General features: G+C 50.4%; 1 protein-coding gene across 1 annotated transcript; it reads right to left on the reverse strand.

Moving 5' to 3' along the window:
• Positions 1 to 1753: 1753 nt before the first annotated feature.
• LOXL4 (lysyl oxidase like 4) lies at positions 1754 to 20383 on the reverse strand. The gene is made up of 15 exons (XM_054581716.1): positions 20365 to 20383; positions 15667 to 15982; positions 14902 to 15080; positions 13874 to 14079; positions 12430 to 12468; positions 12009 to 12228; positions 10991 to 11174; positions 10704 to 10858; positions 9796 to 9963; positions 8639 to 8801; positions 6848 to 7091; positions 5691 to 5806; positions 4451 to 4587; positions 3939 to 4050; positions 1754 to 1893 (listed from the first exon to the last, which is right to left on the reverse strand). Exons 2-15 carry the CDS (start codon positions 15947 to 15949, stop codon positions 1823 to 1825), a joined length of 2277 nt encoding a protein of 758 aa, XP_054437691.1. The 5' UTR covers positions 15950 to 15982; positions 20365 to 20383; the 3' UTR covers positions 1754 to 1822.
• Between the last annotated feature and the right edge of the window lie 1685 nt (positions 20384 to 22068).

Here is a 22068-nt window from a genome sequence, read left to right on the forward strand (position 1 = left end):
CCAATAGCTGCACATTCTTTCACAGACCATTAGCTGCATGTGCAAGTATAATGTTGTTACTGTTTGGGAGATGTTTGCTGGCTCCAACAGGAAATCAGTCCTTCCCTTGTTTACCTAAACTGCTGTGCCAGAATATAATGCTCCCTCTACCTAATGAAGGAGATGAAGGAGTTGAAAGAGAGAAGGTAAAGAGGAAGGAGGAAGAAAGCACTTCTTTTTATTCATAGAACACACCCCAGAGCATGTCCCTTTTTACTAAGGGGGGGGTGCGGTGCTCGTGGTGTGGGGAGGGAGCTCTATTGTAAATCTTCCCCATCTGCTGCCATTCCTTTTGACTTTGCAGCCTTGGTTATAAAAGTTTACAATCCTTGGACTTTATTTTTTGCCTCCTACCTTTCATCCCTTAACCTTTCCAACCTATTCTTCAGCACTGAGCCTGGGGAGGGAATTGGGAAGCAGACAGTCAGTAGGCTACTATCTGATCAGAGAAGTGTAGTGGGGCTGTTGTGGATATTATGTGTGTCTTGTGCATCCTAGTCACCAGCTCAGTGGGAGTGAAAAGGGGCAAAGTTAGTGTGCTGGGAACTGGAAAGAATCAAAGCCAATCTTGTCTTTTTCAGTCCATAGTGAGCAACCTTTATTGGTATTCGGTGACAGACCTGTAAGGATCATTTCTTAAGTGTGTCTAAGTGAAAAAAAGATTAGGAATCATGTCCAAGAAGATCATGGGATTTCATACTGCCTGAGCAAAAGCATATCACAGTCGCATCAAGAAGGGATGGTGGCCTTTCCTAGGTTTAGTCCTTAACAAAATTAAATATTCCCCTACAGTTTACTGTCCCCCACTCTATCAGACCTGTCGTCTTGTTCCTACAGAGATACGTGGCTTGCTTGACCAATGTTCTTTCCATTGCAAAAATTCATTCAATGCAAAGTTCACTTCAGTAACTTGGTTGAGACCTGAAATTTAGGCCAGTCCTGAGATGCACAGTGATTTTGAGGGGATATCTTAGGGCCTGCCAGGTATATGGCACGTTAGCGGGGAGAGGCCTTGTTAGGGGCTGTGGTCTATATTACCCAGCAGTCTGTCTGCTTGACCTTCTCTTGCTGCTCTGCAGAAAGGCCCTATCTGGCCACTTCTGCAAAGTTGCCCCCTCTCAGACACTCAGTAATTGGTGGCATTGGCCCACCAGGAGATATAAAGGGATGCCTGAGGCCTAAGCTTCCAGGGATATTAGAAACACCCATGTGTACAGTAGGATTAAGGTAAGGGCACTACTGAACAGATAAAGAATATGACAGGTGAATTTTAAATGAGGGCAGATCAAGCAAGGGAATGAATTCACAAACTTCTATGCCAGTTGTGACTTTGACACAAGTTGTGTTGCTTCGATCTTGCACAAGGCTAATTCCACCTTCTGTGTATGGGTCCTGTCTTTTACTCCTCCAGGGCCTTTGCAAAGCACCCTTTAGATGGTGGGCTGGGCCATTCATCCCTAAGGAACTGATTGTTCCTGAACCAGAAACTCTGGGGCAAAATCCAAGAAAGATTGGGTCTCCTGAGGGAGAAGAGCTTAGCTGAACAAAGCCCGGAGGTCATAGTCCATAGACCAAAGGCCCTTAGAGGACAGGCCTAGAGCCATCCCAAGGGAGCAGTACCATCCTGGTTTGGTGATCTTGCCATCAGAAGGCTTCCTGAGCAGTTCTTGATGCCCCTTGGCACTGGCCCCTTTCCCTCTGAGTTAGGGTTCTGTAAAGGGCATGGCTCCAGTACGCTGAGGTATCTGATGTGTGGGCAGCAGCTGGGAGTGCAGTGATGGCTTCAGATGAGGTTGTTCCTGAGACGCTGCTCCTGCTCCATGGAGAGCTCTGCATTGGCTCTGTATGAATCCCCTATGGCAAAAAGAAAGCAGGTAAGTAGCCAATCCTACCAATCTCATCCCTTCCCTGACAACTTCACCAAAAAAAAAAAAAAAAGAGAGACACTCTGCTGAGCTTCTTTACATAGGGTCAGCCATGGGCACGGATCCTGACTGGTGTGTAGTTTCAGGGGCATCAGGAAGAATAGGCTATTTGGTGGAAACAGAATAGGGCTATTAGGTGGAAACAGAATAGGCTTATTAGGTACTCTCCTCTGCCCCCTCCAGAATCATTCTCTGCCCTGATTTGTCCTCTTTGTGCCCTGGAGAACTGAACTGTGCCCTAGATTGCATCATGCTGGCTCCTTCATCCTATGGTTTCTGGTTAACTTAGGTCAGTGGGAAGCAACAGCAAGAAATTAGATGGTGGAAGGAGAGAGAGGTTGGGGTATTCTGTTCTGGCATTGATGGTCTACTCTAACCCCAGGCCAGGCTCTCCCTCCTCTACAGCTCTAGCTTTCATCTGGTTCCAGGACACCCTCTGCCCCTTTAAGTCTAAAGGTGAAAACAGTTTCCCACTCTTGCTTATCCCTGGTTGTTTCAACACCTCTTATTTCCTTAATCTCACTTGCATCTCTATAAATAGTCTTTATTAAATAACTCAAACTCTCATCTAAGTGTGCTGTTTCTTTTCTGCAAAGACCCTGACAGGTCAGGACTGCATTGTTTTTCTTTCCCTCCTCACTGTCCTGGATTCCTTGCAGCCTCCTGCCATCGTTATGGAGGGTCTGCTGTCTCCTTATGCACAGCCTCAGATTTCAATTCCTGATTCCTCTCATATTCCTGTCTCATTGCATGACAGCGAAATATACTCAGTCACACAAATTTCTAACCTTAGATTTTTTTCTTCTGCCTCTTCTTATTGTCTCCCATCTGTGCCAAAGTTATCTTTCGAAACATAAATTTCATGTTTTTGCTCCCTTGACTGTAATTTATCAGTGGTTCCCAGAGGACCACAGGATAGAATCTATCCTCTTAGCAAGAACCATCATAACCTCCTCTGCAGACAACCTTAGTGGATTTCAAGTGCAGTAAGAGAAAAATTTTGAGGTTGAGATTTCCTCATTGTATTACAGCTAGGAAGAGGTTGGAATTGAATTTGGAATCCAGTAAAGCCTTTTGAAGTCAAATCCTATGGTCTTTCTCCTTCTCCTTTCTCTTGGTCTCCTTTGAAATCCAGCTCAGATAGCACTTCCTTTGGATGATTGCTTTCTGTCTCTGCTTGCTCAGGATTTAGTTCATCCCATTTGGCGTACTTAGTAGTATTGGGGTTATCCATTTGCATGCCTGCTTACTCTACTAGACAGTGAGTTGTGCAACTCCTGTTTCTGTTCCCACTGCCTGGCTCTGTTCAACACAGAAGTAGGTCTTAATGTTGACTGAATAAACAGGTCTGTCCCTCCCTATATACACCCAAGTGTGGATGTGAACACACATAGCCCACAGCAAATACAAATGTTTTTAAACTTAAAGATGGAGGAATTGCTACCTTTCTTTATAGACAAGTAGAGCAACCACCTCCTTACTCTGCCCCCACTGGATCATTGCTGCCTCTGTTGCCTGATGCTGCCACTCCCACAAGTGTCCTGAGCCCTGTTCTCTATGGACCCCTTCCTGCAAGCAGTAATAACAGCTGGAGACAGCAACACAAATCTGGGGTACTTATACTTCTGCCTATGAGACAGTCAGCTCAAAATGAAGGCAACTAAGAAAGATCATATGAAAGGGAAGGAGAAAATAACAGACTGGACAAGGGAAATCCTGACATGGCTTGAAGTAACAGGAAACTAGGAACAATGGGAAATAATTTACAATCCAAACAGCCTTAAGGACAAAAAGATATAGAAGTGGCAGCTCTTGGGTGAGGCTTAATAGTCTGATCAGTTTGTTCTGGAAATTTTACTGGGAAGATGTTACACCTATCCTTTACACACACCTTCAAGTCACACAGGTGTATATTTAGAGTCTTCCAGCTCCCCAAGCCCATATAGAGCTAGTCCAATAGTGGCTTGCAGTTACCTGTGTGACAGTTGTGCAGCCAGACCCGGTGCCCATCATACTTGCAGCGGCATTGCATCATGTTGTTGGAGAAGTCTGACTCAGCCACCTCATATTTGGGGTTCACAATGACCTGGAGCAAGAGGAGGGGACAACTGAAAACAGGTGATTTGACTTCTGAGTGAGTTGATAGTGACTGTAACCTTTACATTTTGTGTAGTCCTACAAAGCATGTTTCTATTCTTTGCTTCACTGATCCTTATAATCACCCCGGGAGGTAGGCATTGATGTCCCTATTCTAGAGATGGGGGCTGAGAAGCTCTGACTACCTACTGCCCATTCAATCAGGAATCAAACCCAGGTTCTCTGGATCCTGATTCAGTATTCTTTCCCCTATTGTATACATTGTTCCTTCAAGTGCCAGACCTATTGGAGACCCTGACCTTATACTCTTCCCTCATTTGACCTCAGGGAAGTTTTTGGAACATTGGGAGGAAATGGAGTCTGTGGAGATTCCCTGTAAGCCCCCTTACCTGAAAAATATAGTTCCCGGGGCCCACATCTGTGATATCCACCCACTGGCAATCAATGTCATGCCGGTAGGTGTCCCAGCAGCCAACAGTCACTCCCTGCTCTCCAAAGTTGGCACATGCATAGCGCCGCTGCAGTCCTATAAGGAAGAGTACTGAGTTATTGAGGCACTGGTTTAGGTATTCTGGACCAAGAACTCTGCTAGGTCTTTCACGTACTTGATCATTTATTCCTCTCATCAGCCTTACCAATCAGATCTTAGGTACAGTCAGATTAGGGACCTGAGGTTCAGTTACTGTATTTTGTCATGTACAATGTGTACTTTTTGCCCAAATTTTTGAGGGAAAAATATGGATGCATGTTACACGTGGGTATGATGTATGTAACAACAATACATACATCATGGATATATAATTCCATGTAAAATGTGCACAAAAACCTTGGGTGCGCATTATACATGGCAAAATACAATAAATAACCTCCCTCAGTATCAGAGCCAAAATTCCTACTAACCATGAATCCAGCTGTAACAAAACCTGTCTGTAACAGAGATTATTTCTTTGGATGCTCACAGGGGTGTCCAACCTTTTGGCATCTCAGTGCCACACTGGAAGGAGAAGAGTTGTCTTGGGCGACACATTAAATATATTGGGATATATAATCACAAAAAAATCTCACAATGTTTTAAGTAAATTTATGATTTTGTGTTGGGTCACATTCACAGCCATCCTGGGCTGCATGCGGCCCACAGACTGCAGGTTGGGCACCCCTGTTCTAGTGGAAATCCTTGTTGGCCTAGGAAAAGTGACTGGAAGACTCCAGCTCTTTTGTGCTAATACATTTGTCTGTCCATCCACCCATCTAACCCTCTGAGGAACCAGAGTTTACTATGCCATTCCTAAGTAGTAGGAACTGTGGGTGTGCAAATTGGAACCAGACAGTCTATGCCCTCAAAGAATTTAGCAGAGAGAGACAGATCTGCAACTATTATCCGAAATATAGAAGTGTTAAGTGTTTTAAAACGTTCAAAGTGTGTTGGGAATGTAGAGGAAGTATTTAGAGGCCTTCTACCTAAGATCTCAGCAGGTAAGAAATTGGTCTTTTTGCATTGCCCTGAGTGCTGTCAGTTGCCAAGCCAGAGTCTTCAGGTGCCAAGGTTTATTGAGCAGGGTAGAGAGGAACCTGACCCCAAAGGGTGAGGAATATAACATGGGAAGCATATGCTGACAGGAAACGACATACCTGTGGGGCAACTTGTGTCCTCTAGACAGAAACTGGCCTTGTGCCCTTCAGCTACCTTGGAGCCATTGAGAGTGAGCAGGTCATAGTGAGTGAAGACCTCAATGCTGTGATAGTGCCTGCGGAAGAGGCAGGGCTGTCAGTCTGGTGGCAACAAGAGAGGGTCCTCACTGGAGAAGTTGGCAGGGAAGATTGAGGCACTAGGCCCCATCATTACTCAGAGGAGAATGTTATAACAGCAGGGCAGTGCCCTTCTTCCAAACCCAAGATTAGTGACCTGTGGCCTACTTCCTGGCTCCCCTACGCAGCAGCAAGGCACAGCTGCCCTATCACCTAGGGTCTTAACTCAGGTGAGAAGTGAAGGCTCTGTCCTGGTAGCCTCCAGCAGGCTGGTGCCTGGATTCAGGGCCTAAACAGGAGGTGGAAGAAAGGGGCACTTCTAGGGGCCAGCCTAGAAGCTGAGCTGCTGAGGAGGGTCCTTACTCTGCTCTCTGTCAGCGTGGGAAATTGCTACCATTGTTTCCAATTCAGTTCTAATGACAACTCTGTTCATGCTATAGGGAAGGGTGCTTATTATCTCAGCAAGGCCAAGTCCCAGAGTCACTGCCCATTCCTCTCAGCTTTCCCCACCCACAGCTGTGTCCTAAAGAAAAACCACCACTTTTATATTTTGTGTTTGTCATAGGCATTGTCTCTCCTTCTGTTTGGGCTGGGGAGTACTGATAGGAAAGAATGCTCAGTGTCTCCTTTTAGTACCAGTGTTCACGCTCTTCTTTGGGGACCTTGCTTTTGAAGCTGCAGAAACCAGCAAGCTTTTCCTGCAGAGCCAGCATCCTGAAAGTGTTATCTAAAGACAAAGCCTAAGGTTCAACAGAAAAATCCAGTATTGTTCCAACAGAGACTAATTCGGCTGGCATTAACTGCTCTGTTGGATGTTATTCTGGGAAATGGACCTCATGAGCACCATCAGCATGGGTACATCCAGGGTCAATGAAAGAGCAATGGAGAGGGCAAGCCGGTGTTACTGGGATTCCCCATTGCCTCCTGAGTACACACCCCTCCCAGGAAAGTATACTTGAGGCCAGGCAAAAATCGGACTGGTCTGGCCTCTGGACTCTGCATTTTGACCCTGTAGAGCGATGGTATGGATGGGCACTAACCTGTGGCACTGGTGCCAAATCCAGCTGTGGCGTCCTGTCTTGGGACGGAAGTCAGCCCGGCCCAGGTTGTGGATCTGTGAGGAAAAGCGCAATAGGCGCCGGTGTCCATAGGGCCAGTCCATGTGGTCAGCAGACTGGGAGAGGCAGTTCTCTTCGTGGGCACAGTAGAGCAGGCTGAGTGGGCGGTCCTCCAAGTAGGCAGTCTCCTGCACTAGTTGGGCGTTCATCACGAGGTCTGGAGCACCTGGGCCACAGAGGGTATAGTGGAGGTGCAAAGGTTGATAAATTGCTCAGTGCTTCTGCCATTCCCTTCCTGTCACAGTGTTTCTCTTACCCTTCCTCGAAGCCACATGTCTCTACCATTGCTATCCCTCACATGTGATAGTACAGACATGTGGAGATCCCACAGCTGTTGCCACGTGAAGAGAGAAAATTTGCCTTCTCTCAGTGCTTGTCTATGTAAAAACAGGGTTCCAATTCAGGTTTTTGGCAGAGGCATCACACAGGTGAGCCTATGCGCTAACTATGGTTTATTGGATGGGCACTGAGGGTGGGGGTGGGGATATGGCTGGTTTGCTATATAATGCCTGTACTGTCACTAAACATGCTCTTGAAATTCCTGTGGTATATTTTGGAGAGAGCCAGGATTTGCCCACTGACAAACCCTAGAGTTCCCAAAGGAAAGAAAGAGAGCTTTCACAGAGAATGAGAAGAAGAGAGAGTAAAGGAAAGAAATGAGAAAAATCACAGGGAACAAATAGGGATGGCCACAGAGGCAGCACGTCAGTTGTTCTAAGCTGTTGTGAAGCCTCAAATGCGTTCAGGAGCAGAGCTGCCATTCTGGGCAGGACAGAGAGGGGTACTTGATCCCAGGAAGGGGAGTGAGTGGGGAGTAGGCACCCAATGTGCTGTGGGCCTTGGTGTAGGCCCACTCCAATGTCCCATCACCCTGAAGGGCAGAGTGTGCCATAAGGCCCAGAGTTCTTCCAAGGTATGCTGGACAGAGAAAGCCCTAAAGCTCACTGGCAGAGGTTAAGGATGTCTTGGCATTGACACTTGTTTGGGGAAAAGGTCCAAGGGCCACTTGGGTTGGTGCCAGCCTATAGCCTTTGGACTGGGTAGACGTAGTTATCTTAGTACAGACCTGGTTGGCAGATGTCAGAAAGATGCTACTGCCCTAGGAATTGGTGTATGGGACAGACCGATGCCTGAAAATGATCTTGGCCTAAAACGTTTTGGTTAAATTCCACAGTTCAGAAGAATACACAGGAAGCCTTAGGACCTTGTGTCCTCACATTTATGTATCCTCTGTAACAGTTTTCCAACTCTTTCCTCACTACAATCAACAGTGAGAAATATATCTCATGTCATGACCTAGTACACATCTCCATAATTCCAAGAAAAAAAATTACTTTTACTAATATAACTCATTCTGTTGTTTTCTATTCTGTTTCTTTTATTTTTTAACTATAGGTCATGATGTGAAAATTGAAAAATACTGTTGTATATCCTTATATTGTCACATATTCTCTGTTTCAATTCTCACAATAACTCCATGAGATGGGCAGGACAGGTTTTGTATCCCTGTGTGAGCTGTGACTTAGCCACACACAGCTGGTAAATGGCAGGGCTGTTGTTCCAAATCCAGCCCTCTTACTACTCCCCCACCCTGCTATCCTTGATCTGGGATCAGCCCTCAGAGCCCTTCCTGAGGGAGGGAGCTGTAGGCTTGCTTTTGGGGGAGCCCATGCCTGCCTGCCCCACTGTCCCATGGGTCCTCCCGTTACTCACTGTCTGTGCAGGAGACTCCAGCTGAGAATCGCCCCGTGCCATGGGAGCAGTGCACTGGCCCATGCCTTTGACACTGCTGCAGGGCCAGCTCTGTGCCTGAGCAGCGCACCCCACTCATCACCACTTCTCCAGCCCCTGCTGTCCCCTGCCAGTACCAGGTGTCCTGAGAAAACAGCCAGCATCACCCAGTCAGGGTTGAGAGGTATCTTTGGAGTCAGAGGATTCCACCACTTTAGAGTCCTCTGATAGTAGCCATTTCTTCCATGTATTGAGGCAAAAATACACTGCCTGTGGTTTCCACCATCCCATGTGGCTCTGCTCCCATCCCTCTCCCACATGGCAGCCCTCAGCTATTTGAAGAGGAGGGTCCCTTCCTGCCCACCCAGGCGGCCTCTCCTGTTTCCCAACCCCATATGGTCGGTTGTGCTCCAGGTTGGCCCTGGTTCTCCAGGTAAGGTGTGCCCAGCATTGCCCAGTAGGCCAGCAAGGATGCAGTTGAAGAGGTTTGTCCATTGCAGTCATGCCCAAAGTCTCTTGATTTTGCTTCCTTGACATCTTTGACTGTATTTGACTCTATCCACTTATTTCTACCAGGACTGCCACTTGCCTGGTCCTAGCCAGCGTCATTTTCCACCTGAGCTCCTGCAACACTGTATTTCCTGAGTGTGTTTCCCTGTATTCACTTTAGTCCCCACCGCAACTGTTTGCAAAGGACAGGGAAGAAATCTTAAAAATATGCACTGTAGGCTTTAAGGTTTTGCCCCTGCCTCCTGCACCTTGACACTTCACACCCTTGATAGCCACACTCCACCTCTGGTCTCTGATTTCCTCTACTGAGTTGAGCTTTCTCTGGTCATAGGTTTTTGCATGGGCTGTTTATTCCTCCCCCACCTAATTTGCTTAGCTTCTATTAGTCTTTCCTGTAGACACAATCATGTGCCTGTTGTGTAAATGTTGTATTAATGGCTGCCTCCCTCCCTTGACTGACTGTTCTGTGAGGCAGGAACTATGTCTTCATTCACCACAGTATGCTCAGCACCCAGCATTATATTGGCCCAGTTCCACTGAGTAATTAATTGTTGAATACATGAATGAATGAGTGAATGAATGGTTAGCAGCTTTATCACAGGAAATTTTAAAGCAAGACAGAGACCTACCTTGATAGCATGGTTGGCAAAACCCAGGCCGAGCTGTCGGCAGGTCACCATGGCTTCGGTGAGCCCCCAGTGGTCACTGCACACGGCCCCCCAACGTCGGACCCCGTTCACCTCCACCTGTACCTCCACCACACCCTCCTCAGGGTTGCGCCCACCAGCCAAGCGCACCTGCAATGGTCAGAGATGTGTGAGGAATAGGGCGGTCTTAGGAGGGGGGAGCTCAGGATTCCCAGGCCAGCTCACTGTGAGGCCCTGACTTGACACTCCCCTTCTCTGGTCTGCCTCCTTCTATGTAACATGAGGACACTTTACCAGATAGTCTCTAATATCCCTACGTGCTCCACAAATCTGACTCAAAGTGCCTGTTCCCAGGGCTCCTATTCCAGTACTTGCCCTCCTTCTGCCTGAAATCCTACCATTAATGACGCCTTGTCAATTGCAAAGGATTTCCTATCAACTGTCCCATTCACAGTGACTCTGAGTCAATTAACCCCATTTTACAGAAGAGAAAACCAAGATCAGAGACACCAGAGACTTGCCCGCAGCCCACATTAGCATGACACTTGAGCTCTGATCACCCCTTGCAGCCTCTCTAGTGCCACTCTCCAGCTGACAGCCCTGTGGCCCTCTGCCCTAAGCATCTTCTTTCTCAACTTTACAGGGATCCTGAGAAGGTGTAATAGGAGAACCATCCACCTGAAGAGCTCTCATTGCCCTGAGGGGCTGTGGACCAGGCCAGGGGTGATTCAGGAGAGGAGTGGCTTTCCAGGCTGGCTCCAGCTGGGGCTCAGAGCAAAGCACTAGCTGCCTCCCATGAACCCCTCCCACTGGCTCCATGCTGTGTCCCGGGGGCCATCCCAGGGCCTTCCCAGTCCCTAGCCTGAGGCCATGCCCAGACCTGAGCTCACCTGATTCTGGAAGCCCATGTTTGGGACATTGCACCTGACAGCAGCATCATTCTCGTGTCGACAGCCATTAGGGGAGCCTTCCCGGAAGGGGCATTCACTGAGGGTCCGCTCATATCCCTTGCAGCGCACCTCACTTAGGTGGATGAGCCCCAGGCCTAGAGAGGGAGGGAGAGAAATGCCATGTGAGGCTCCATCTCTGTAGTCCCATAGCTGTGGTTTCCCCTCCACAATGGGGGAGAATTTCCACCAAGGGATGGAACAGTGGCACATCAGGCCTCTTCACTCACCTTGGCCCATCTGGGCCCCAAAGAGGGCCTCTCGAGCAGAGCCAAAGCCAAGCTGACGACACACAACGCTGGCAGAGATGAGGTTCCACCCATGATCACAGACTGTACCCCACTGGCGGTTCATGAGCACTTCCACTCGGCCCTCGCCCACCTGGGCCCCCGAGCGGAGGCGCACCCTTGGCTCCTGCTGGGCAAGAACCAGCTTCAGGGAGGGCCAAGGAGCGGGGACAGGGGCTGAGCCACTGTGAGAGGACGGGCCAGGCACCTTCCAGCTGGGCAGAGACACTGACTCTGACTCTTACCCATAACTATTACCTAGAATAAGCTGTTTTTCTCAACCTCCCCTTCTTCAGTGACAAAGAGCCACAACAATATGATAGTAAAGCAACATCCAGCTCTAATGAAAGACTGTGCTTCACAACACTACTGCCTGGTCACCAGGCGAGTCCCTTCCTCTTGCCAAGCCTCTGCTTCCTCTTTGTCCTTGGGGGTTAAACTAGATCAGTTCTTCCCAAAGGGATATGTGAAGCAGTTTTAGACATGCAGGGACATGGTATTAATTAAACTGACTCACATAATAGGAAAACTTATTGCCACTGTATTCTCTTCCACTCCTCCCTATTACATCCAGGAGACATGGGGTGCTGCCCTCTCTGTAACACCTCACCAGCACTTGCTCATTGCTTTTTATAACAAAGGGCCAGGCTCTGGTTCAATACGGGATATAGCTCCAATGTAATTACTGTTTTTACGGTTACCTTCTATTCATAGAAGGTGATGTCAGCTTTCCATTTATGGTTGGGTTATAAATGGTCCCTTTTAAATAAATTCAAGATTCTACCATTCTGTGCGTGCCTCTCTCCTCCCAGTTGCACTGACACCTTCTTGATAGGGGCCACTGTACCTCCTCTCCTGCCTGTCCTGGAGCTCTTCCCCATCAGTCTTTCCCCAAAAGGCAGGGTTCTGCGGAGAGGGAGGCTGTGCCTCCCTGCCAGGGTACAGACACCAGAGAGCCTACCTCTGCCCTGGACTCCTTGCGCCCAGGCTTGGCCTTAGAAGGGTGGAAGCGGGGCCCTGCCACACAGCTGACCACAGTGTGCATGCCACCCAGGCAGGCCGGCTGTAGTTTGCCACGTGCTGGCGCCACCTGCACCTGGCAGCTGGCTATGTGGGGCTCTGTCCCCAGGCAGTTGACCCGGTGGATCCAGAAGGAATTCTTTTGGGTCAGGCTCTTCAGCCTGGAAGACAGGGGAGACTGCGGGTGGGGGAGGGGTTGAGGGAAGCTCAAGACTCAGGAAAGCCAAGGCACTGGGGAGTTGGGAAGGAGGTGCGGGTGGGGAGATGAATGAAGGGGGAGGGAGGGGAGGAAAGGGGTGGGGAGGGAGACCCATCAGCCCAAAGGATCCCTTCACATCCTTCCCCAAGGGTACACTCCTCACCTAGACTTAGGATCCTTCATCTTCAAATCCCAGACTTTCCTGGGTGGGAGAAAAGAGGTGGGGTGTGGAGTGGGTGCAGAAGTCCTACCCAGTCACCCTGGCTCCTCACAGTTGTCCTTGAGTTTGCACCGGACTTCACAGTTTGTAAACTAGTTCACAGATCCTATTTCAGTACTGAGCTTCCCAGCAGCCCTGAGAGGGTGACCACCTCACAGATAACAATGATCTCCATTTTATAGGGAAGGAAAGCAGTACCTAGCAAGCTCCCTTGACTAATCCCAAAGTGGGATCTCTGTTGCCCTGGCCTGTCCCTGGGACAGGCAGCCCCCAGCTTGCCCTCTCCCCATTCCAGATGAAGGGGCACCTTTAGGAAGCACCTTGAAAGAAGGGACCCAGGGGGAGAGGTCCTCTGGGGACAGGTGCAAGTTGAAAGCCTTGCTGGTGGCAGCTGCCCACCCAGAGGCTATAATCAGGGTTGCCTTCCTCATGGGTGGTAAGAGAGTCAGCCAGGCTCAGATGTGCAATTCCAGGGCTGGGGAGTCCAGGACCTCCATGCCCATAACCCTCAAGAGTAGAATGAAGTGGCTGGTCTTCAGGACCAGGGTCATCTAAGTCAGAGACACAGGACAGAGCGACTAAAACTGACTAGGGTGGGCAAGGGTAGATGATGACTCAGATGTACTGCAGAAAGTTTCTCCCTTGATGAGAAACACACAGTCTTCACGGACACAGAGCTGGTAGAGCTGTGCCTGGCTATCCTTGACAGGCTGATGCAATCTTGCGACAGTCCTGTCACATTTTTGACAGAATGCTTTATGTCTTCTCTTCCAAATGCTGCCCTACCCGACACCTTGATTACACACAACCCAACTGAGGCCTGGCTTGGATCGGAGTTGAGGAAATCCACTAGGGCAAAGCTGAGATAATTCCTTATTCCTTAGAGGTTGGGTAGTTGAGGCTCAAGTACCCTATTGAGGCCCTATAGCTAGGTGCTGGCAGAGGTGAGACCAGACTCAGGTTGTCTATTTTTGTTGGCAGCACTGTAGGTATCTTCAGTAAAGCCTGCTTTTTAAATCAGGGACACAATTTTACATTCAGTTGTTATTATTTTCTATGGGGAGTATTCTGTACTATAGCCAACTCTTTTTATCAGTTAGTTTCTGACAATTTCTAGGCATCTCCCAAGGTCTCAACGTTCACGCTCACATTCTTAATTATTCTAGGGGATGCATAACCCAGGTAATTTAGGAACATTGCTCATTTGGGCCTGTATCCCTCCCAGTCCCAACGCCCACTGAATGACCTGCCATGGACACCCAACCCTACCAATCTCACCTCTGCAAGTTCCCACATGTGTCACACACATACACTCACACATGCACACACACAGCCACTGCCCCATGAGCCCCCCACCCCAGTGCCCTCTACCCAGCTGCCCCCCTACCTGTAGTAGTGGCTGTCGACAGGGGCCTCGCTGGGGAAACCCAGCATCCCGCACACCACCCTGCTGTTGTTCCTGGTCCAGCCCTGGTCACACACTTGCCGCCAGTGGCCGTCGTACCTCACCTCCACAGCTCCTTCGGTCACTGGGCTCTGCCGCTTCGCACTGGCAAGGATGGGCTTGAGCCGCACCTCCTCCAGCCGCCGGCCCTGCAGGGTGCATGGTCACTGTGGGCCCTGGGATTCCTGCTCCTGCTGAGCCCACTGCAGGTCTTCATGTGGGAGAGCTGGGGCTCTGAGTACTTGGAGATCACCCCACACAGCTCCCTTATTGGACAGGTCAGGAGACAGGCCCAAATGGGGAGGCATTTACCCAAGGCTATGTGGTGAGCACAAGGCAGAACCTTGGTTTGTTTAGGACCCTTTCCTCAATTAGAGAGAGCCAGGCAGATCTGTACCCTCCCTGGCTTCCACTAGCTATAGAAGGGGTGCTGAAAATGGTCAAATACCAGCTGTTTGAGATTGCCAACAGGTCCTTTGGCCCACACAACCCCCCACCCTAGCCCTGGGGTGACTTAGACCATGTTGAGCTCCCATCCTGGCCTACAGCACTTAGTGGGCCAGGGCCAGCAGTCCTCGTGGACGGTAGGAGCCAGGACTTGCCCTGCCTGCTCCTGTTGTTTGGCTTGGGCTGTTTTTAGCTTGGGGTTGTTTGTGCCGGGAAGAGGCAGCAATTATGGCTGGCCTTGTGGGTGAGACAGCCCCTTGCCCCTCTGCTGCCTCCCTCATGGGGAGCAACTTCAGTGATTCCCAGCAGGCCCAGCCTCTGCTTTCCTGGCCTGCCCTGCCTCAAGCTGGGGTCCTCTGTCCATGCACCTGCTCTAGGCCACCAATAGGAGTCAGAGCCCAGGGACACACCTCAGCCCACGCTCAGTCTCTTTCTTGCTTCCATCTCCAGGTTCATCACCCAGGAGGCTCTCTGTCCCCTGACCCAACACTTAACTCAGGCCAGGGCCTTAAAAGCCTCCTCACCTGGGGCCCGAGGGCATTGGAGACTCTCTCAGTAAGATAGCCACGCTGGCGCTGGGGGTGACACACCACCCCGACGTCCTCTGAGTGGCTGCAGTCACTGACACCCCAGCCATTAGACATGCACTGGTCCAAGGAGCTTTCTGTGCCCAAACAGCGCACATTGTCCAGCCAAATGGGTCCTGAGGGGGAGGGGGAGGTGATGCTCAGGGAAAAACATAGAAAGGCAGGTCATGGGCTTTGCCTTCTGGATGAGACCTCACAGTTATCAACTTTCCTCTTAAGTCCTAAGCAGAAAGTGGGATGAAGAGAAGAGAGGAGTTGGTTCTCCTGGGATCTTGATATCTACAACCCTGCTTACTGTCTCCTCTTGGCATCAGGTCCTGTAGAGTCTGTTTTTAAAAAATGACAAGTAGATCTAGTAATTAGACCAACCTGTTCTCCCATTCATCCATCTATTTATTCATTCAACATTTGCTAAACACCCACTCTGTGCCAGTCACTGTGTTCAAGGAAGTTAGTTGAGTATTTGGTTGTCATAATGGTAATAGTGGTAGCCTTATTGCAAGAACAAATGGAATAGTTGGAGCAGGGGTCATTGACAGCTGAGGCACTCGGGAAATGCCTCATGGAGGAGGTCATTTGAGCTGGGTATTAAAGGACAGGTGGGAGTCTGATGTGTTCTGTTGGAATCTCAATGAGCCTAGCTCCTGAAAGAAGCCCTCGACCATTTCCTTGTCATTTTGCTTGATGGCACCAGTCACTCACCCTCCCCTGGGCCATACTTGGCACTGTGGGCCCAGGTCAGAGCAGTCTCAAAGCCCAGCTGGCGGCAGGCTACTGTGGCCTCCTGGAGAGCGAAGCTGTCATCACACACAGTGCCCCACTGGCCCTGGTGCAGCACCTCCAGGCGGCCCTCCTCTGGCCTGCTTCCTGGGCCCACCAACCGTATCTTCATGGTGCCCAGTGACTGTAACTTGCAGAGAGGGACCTGGCCCAGCAGCAGGAACAGCAGGAGCAGGGAGAAAGTGTCTGGTGGGGACCACATCATGGTGACTTCAAGGGCAGCTGAGGCCAAGGCCACCTGGGGAATGAGTAAACATGACAGTGATTACCACCTCTATCCCTGACCTCAGGCCTCTTTTTCTGGCAGAGACAAAGCATGGCAGGGTCCCTCCAAGTGTGTGTGTTTTGGGGTGGGGGGGTGCTGGCATTGAGTCTGGACTCTAAGGTTAGTCAGTTTGGTTCAGATCTACTATTCGTTGCCATGTGAACTTGAGGAAGTTTAAGGTTACCCTTACTGAGTCTCAATCTCTTTACCTACAAAGTGGGGATAATTCCTGTCTTGCAGTGTTGTTGTGAGTGTTAAATAAAATGCTGTATGTAAAGTACATAGTACAAGCCTACCACATGATAAGTGCTCAGTAAACAGCTATTCTTGATACAGTGTTATATATAAATAGAAGAGGTGACCTATACTTTGAGTCATGGGGAGCCCCCAGGAGTGCCCTCAGGGCCAGAAATATCTACCCCAGTGGAACTGCCCTCATCCTTCTTGTGATGTTCCCAGCACCCTGGCCACCCTCACTATAGAAGGCATATGGAATGCTGGGGTGGAAAGGGTTATTTGAGGGAAGTATAGGCCTCTACCACTCATTTGCTGTGTGGCTTGGGCAAGTCTCCTAAACTCTCTAGGCTCTAATTCTTTATTTTGAAAGTGAGGTAGTTGAACCAAATAAAGGCTGGGGCAAAAGTAGGTTTACAATTATTGGTATGGAAAAATAATACAATAATTAATAAATAATAAATAATAATACAAGAATAAACTCTGTTTCATGTACTCACAACTATAAACCTACTTTTGCCCTACCCGGTATTGTCTAATATCTCCTTCAGCTGGGATAGTCTACGATATCCTCAAGCCCTAGCTCTATGGCCATCTAGGTGTGTGATTTGTACATTGATTCAACAAACATTTGTGGAATACCTGCTTCAGGCCAATTAGGCCAGATGCTGGGACACAGACATGAGGATGGTAAACACTACTCCCTGCCCGCATGAAGCCCAGAGAAGAAGAATTAGGGAAGGCTTTCAGGCAAGAGACACATAATCTGGGCCTTGCCAGATGGGAAAACTCAGCATTCCAGGAAGAGAGAAGAGAATGGGTAAAGAAGGAAAGAGGAGAAGACGTAAGTTTGTGCAAGACCAGGAGGGGACATAAGTGGAGGGTCAGTCTGGGGCCAGATGCTCAAAGGCCTTGTGCACCATGAAGAGTTTGTCCTTCATCCTGTAGGAAGTGAGTGGCCATGGGAGCGTTTTAGGCAGTGATCATCCACCAGAGAGAGGGCTGCTGTCTTCAGGAGGCTGTAATCAGATGCTCCTTGAGTCCTTAAAAGGGATGAGGTTCGGGGTTGATCCTCTCTCATATAGTAGCTTCCCTGGTCCTGGGACCAGGGTTGGGATGGAGCATAGAAGAGCAAGTTATAGCTGATTAGAGCTGTCAGAGTGTCTGTAGCCAACAATGCCGCAGTTCCTCCATTGTCAGGCTCAGCTGAGGCTGCCTGGAGCAGTGGATGGAGAAAGTTGGGTTCTTGGCTGCCTGTTCAGTGCTTGCATCATAAGAAACCATGTTCTCAGGGGGCCCCCTGCCACTCCTTTCCCTACAGGTTGGTGTTTGGCTGAGAATCACTCATTCCTTTCTAAGCCTGGCCCCGCTGCCTTCAGCTGCCAATCCTTCTGCTTTGGCCAGCCCAGGACTGGGTAGAGTGGACTCCTAGAAGTGAACTGGATGGGCTCAGGAATGAAGTTCCACTGAAACAGGGACTTTGTGTTGTGCCCCTATTGCCCAGAATAGAACTAGGTATGTAGGTGGCACCCAGTAAACACCCGTGGTTGCATGGATTTGAGGTGACATAGCACAGCACTTAAGCGTACAGATGGGGAGTCAGACTGCCTGGATTTATAATCCACCTCTGCCAATTTGTTTCTGGGTGGTCTTAGGCAAGTGATTTAATTTCTCAGTGCCACAGTTTCCTCTGTAAAATGTGGATAATAAAAGCACCTACCTCATAGGATTCTTGAAGGTTAAATGAATGCATACACCTTAAACCCTTAGAAAAGCTAGCTCTCAAGTGACAGTTACTATTAGTAACAGCAGCTCTAACATACTATAGAACCATTGGTCTAGGTTGGTTCCAGCTCCTCTTTGGATAAAGAAGGAATGGAAGCCACATCGGAACACAACAGCTAGTTCTTGGTACCCCTCTTTGTGGCATTCTTCAGCTTTGCCTCTTTTACCTCTGAGCCCTAGGTTCTCCTCCACTTCCTGAAGCCCTGTGTTGCCTCTTCCCCTTTCTCAGCACTGAAGCCTTCTCCTGCCTTGACCCCTCCTGTACTTTCTTTCCAGACTTGAACACTGTTATTTTTACTCCCCATGGGGCCCCCAGCTAGCTGTCACCATGAGCAGAGTATTCTCCACTGCTTGGGATGTCCCCATTCCCTCCTCCAGCACCCCTAAGGAGGAGGGAGATAGCTAGGGACTGAGCCAAACCAAAGTCACTGTGCGTAGAGACCTTCCACAGATGACAAGAGAGGACAGGAAGGGTTGGGCTCAGGTTTCTCCTGCTGTTATGACCCAGTGGTTCCCTTGGGCCTGGACTGAGAGTGTACCCTGCTCCCTGTCTCAAGGAGTCAGGATGCTTGTCACTATGCCACCAAATTGTTATGTGACTTGAGTTAGGTGCTTTCCTCTCTCTGAGAGGGGGTGGCCCTAGGGGGTCCCCCTATCTAAGACATGCTGACATGCTCTGATGGACTGTGGAATAGGTTGGGCAGCTCTGCCTGTGTGGCGGTGGCTGATGTCCCACAGCATCATGGAGGTCTTAGAAGCTGTGGACAGTCCTGGACCAACTGGCTCCTCCCCTCCAAGGGGCCTCCCTGGAGGCAGGGGTGGGCTTCTGCTGCAGGACCCTGAGTGCTATGTCAGAGCAGCTCCTTTCCATGAAAGCTGCCCAGGAGGTGGGTGGGCAGTAGGGGGACTGAGAGTCGGGTACAGGGGGAACTCCTCTTCTGAGCCTTCCTGCCCACGGTACCTCTACAGCTTTTTGCTCACACCAAACTTGTCGCCTCACATTCCCCAACATATCCTTCAAGTTCCCAGCTGCCAAGCCTTTGCTCTCACTTGGAGCATCCTTTCCCTCCATTTCAGATTGTTAAATTTCTCCAATACCCAGCTCAAAGGCTACCGTTCCATTAAACCTTCCTAGCACTTGGCCTGTTTGCTTCCTATCTCCATAACCAGTCTGTACAGTGTCTACCCATAGCAGGTCCCCCAGTGCGGAATACAGAAAAAAGGACCAGGCTGAGGACCCCCCTCCCTTTGAGAAGGAAACAGCCTCAAAGTGGCAGCTGTTTTCCCACTTAAACGAGACAGGGTGAGGGGAAGGATGGGGATGGGAGTTAATAATTATTATTACATAATGTAAAAATATGTATTGAATACTTATCTCCGCTTTACAGATGAGAAGATGAAGCCCAGAGATGCTAAGTAATTTGCACAGCCAGGATTCAAACCCAGGCAGACTGACTCCAAAAGCCAGGCTCTCGGCCATGAGAGATGGAGTTTGGAGGAGGAGTGGGGAGGAAGGAAGGGAGGCAGGGAAATGAATGAAATTCCACCCTGTTGCTGGTTGATTTATGACCAGCTATGGTGTGTGGGGACTGGGGTAGGTGCCAGTACTCAGTACAACCAAATGACAGATCCAGGGCCCTGCCAGCTAGAAGCAGAGAGGTACCTGCTCCAGGTGCTGCTACTGGCCCCACTAGGGAGGACTAGAAATGCCCAAAGGTGTTAGGAGGGAGCATTGAGGATGTTGTCCTGGTGAGGAACAGCCTCTGGATCACTCGAAGTTCCTTCTCTACCTCTTTGAGAATGGGGTGGGGCGTCTCCTCTGAGCCCTGATACTCTCCCTGGGATCACCAATTATGGTGACCTGAAGTAGTGCCAGCCAAAGGTCGCTGAGCTCTACCTGTCCAGGCATAGGACTTGGAGTTGAAGCCCTCAGCCCACCCTCCATCCTTTGCCTGCCCTGCCCTTTCTCCTCTCCCCTTCCCTAATCAGCTCTGCTCTTGTTTGTTGGAGAGCCTGGCTCTGCCCTGCTTCTTTGTCCCCCAAGTCACAGGAGTGACATTTGAACCTGCCGCGCACCTTCCCCTGCCTCCTCCCTGGGTGAGAAGGCAGAGAAATGGTTACATTCACACACTCACAAACAAGACACGCAGGCACCCCAAGGCCAGGGCAGTCCTGGGACCAAGCTTCTCAACTTAGTGACTTCTATTAGAAGCAAGCTGGTAAGCAACTGGGAGCTGGTTAACTGTCCATGGGATTCACATCCCTCCCAGCGCCCAGACTTCAGGAACCCTCAGAGGCTTGCAAACCCACAGAGAGACGGAAGTAGACAGACTTACAGGACAGCTACAGAACAGACCCAAGGCCAGAGCCAGGGCCAGGCGGGGGCTCACCAGCTGGAGCACGGGATGGTCCGGGGCTGGGCGGGAGCTGCAGCGAAGCAGCGTTAACGGGCCTCCTAGGGCGCCTGGGGCCCTTTTATCCCGCTGGGCCGCCGGCGCCCCCCACCCAGCAGGGCGTGGAGGAGGCCCTGCAGGCCCCGCCCCCGGCGGCCCTGGAGGAGGCCGGTGCCCCGCCCTGCGGCCCCTCCGCCCTGCGCCCCTAGCCGGGAGGCCGGCCAGGCTGGCTGGGTGCCAGCCCGCAGAGGCTGTGTCCGCGGCCCCATGGGCCTGGGAAATCCCGGGGTCGTTAAGTTGCGGGGGTCAGAGGGGAAGGAGAACTGTCTTCCGTGGAGGAGACTGGCACGCTGCAGCAGGAGGGATGGTGGGAGGGTTTGAGTTCCAGCGAAAGGATAGTGGCTCAGCGCCAGCCAGCTACATCTGCTGAGTGCGACTCTGGCCTTGTGAGCCCCTGTCCGAGGCAGGCGCACTTTCCTCCTCTGACAAAGCAGGTGATAGGCTCACACCCAAAGTTGACATGGAGATTACATTCAGTGGGTCTCAGAAAGGTGCCAGTGGGTTCCCATGAAATGCCAGTCAGTCCTAGGGTACTTGGTTATTTAGGACAAAGCAGACTCCCTTATGGGGATGTGGACAGGAGTTGGGGGCTCCATTCAAATGATCCAGATAGTGTGGTGCAAGTGTGCTCTCTTTGGGGTAACAGGTGGTCCCCTCTGTTGCCCTGGTCCCTCAAAATTCATGGGCTTGAGGCCTCTGTTCTGCCCATTGTACAGTTGAGAACTCTGAGTCCCAAGAGACACGACTTGCTCCCCAAGTCACCAGAACTTAAATCCTCCACTACTATCGTTTATAGAGTGGAATGAGGCAGCCATGGCCCTTGACAGGCCCATGGGGGCGGGCGTGTGTGGAGGGTGGGTTGGGGGGAGGCTATGAAAAGAGATGAAAGTAGAAAAGGCTAAAAGGGCACAGTCCCATCAGCTTAGTTGAGCACCCAGGTGCCAGTCTCTTGCCTCCAAATTCTTTTCCAGAGTCCTGGTCCATCCCAGTGCCTTAGTGCCCCTGTCTGTAAAATGGAGAGTTCTAACCTCCCATCTTCCTCCCTAGGCTCAAATCAGTACAGTCTGGTTTCCCCCTCTCCCGTTACCTGCCTGAGTGTCATTCCAAAGGCTCATTCATTCAGCAAAACTTTATTGATTTTCTCCTACATGCTAGACAGAGTACTGGAGTGCTAGACACTGCAGGAGTGAGTGGGTGGGAGGGGCCTTCCCAGTCTGGTGTGGGAGGCAGATGTGTAAACAGACACCACCACAGACAGAGACGGATTAGAGCTAGGATGGTAAGGTGGACCTTTCTGATCCCTAGGTGACACACTGACTTGGCTGACAGAGGACCACCATCCTCCCCTGGCTGCCCATGTTTTAGATGTTCCCCCCCAGCACCCCTATCCTGCCCCCAAGTGGGTCCAAAGCGTTCTCTGTGATGAATCAACAGGAAAGAATGCTCTCAGCCTTGGGTTAGTAGCAGCAACAGCAGCAGCAGCCCAGCCCCTCCCCCAGGGACAATGAGGCAGCTGTGGGCTGTGGTGCCAGGTATGCCTTGGCCCCCTCCCCATGCCCAGCCACCTCTCATACCCAGCCAGCAACA

Source organism: Pteronotus mesoamericanus, unplaced genomic scaffold, assembly GCF_021234165.1.
Source record: "Pteronotus mesoamericanus isolate MK-2021 breed Mesoamerican mustached bat unplaced genomic scaffold, CSHL_Meso_final contig_657, whole genome shotgun sequence".
Taxonomy (NCBI): Eukaryota; Metazoa; Chordata; class Mammalia; order Chiroptera; family Mormoopidae; genus Pteronotus; species Pteronotus mesoamericanus.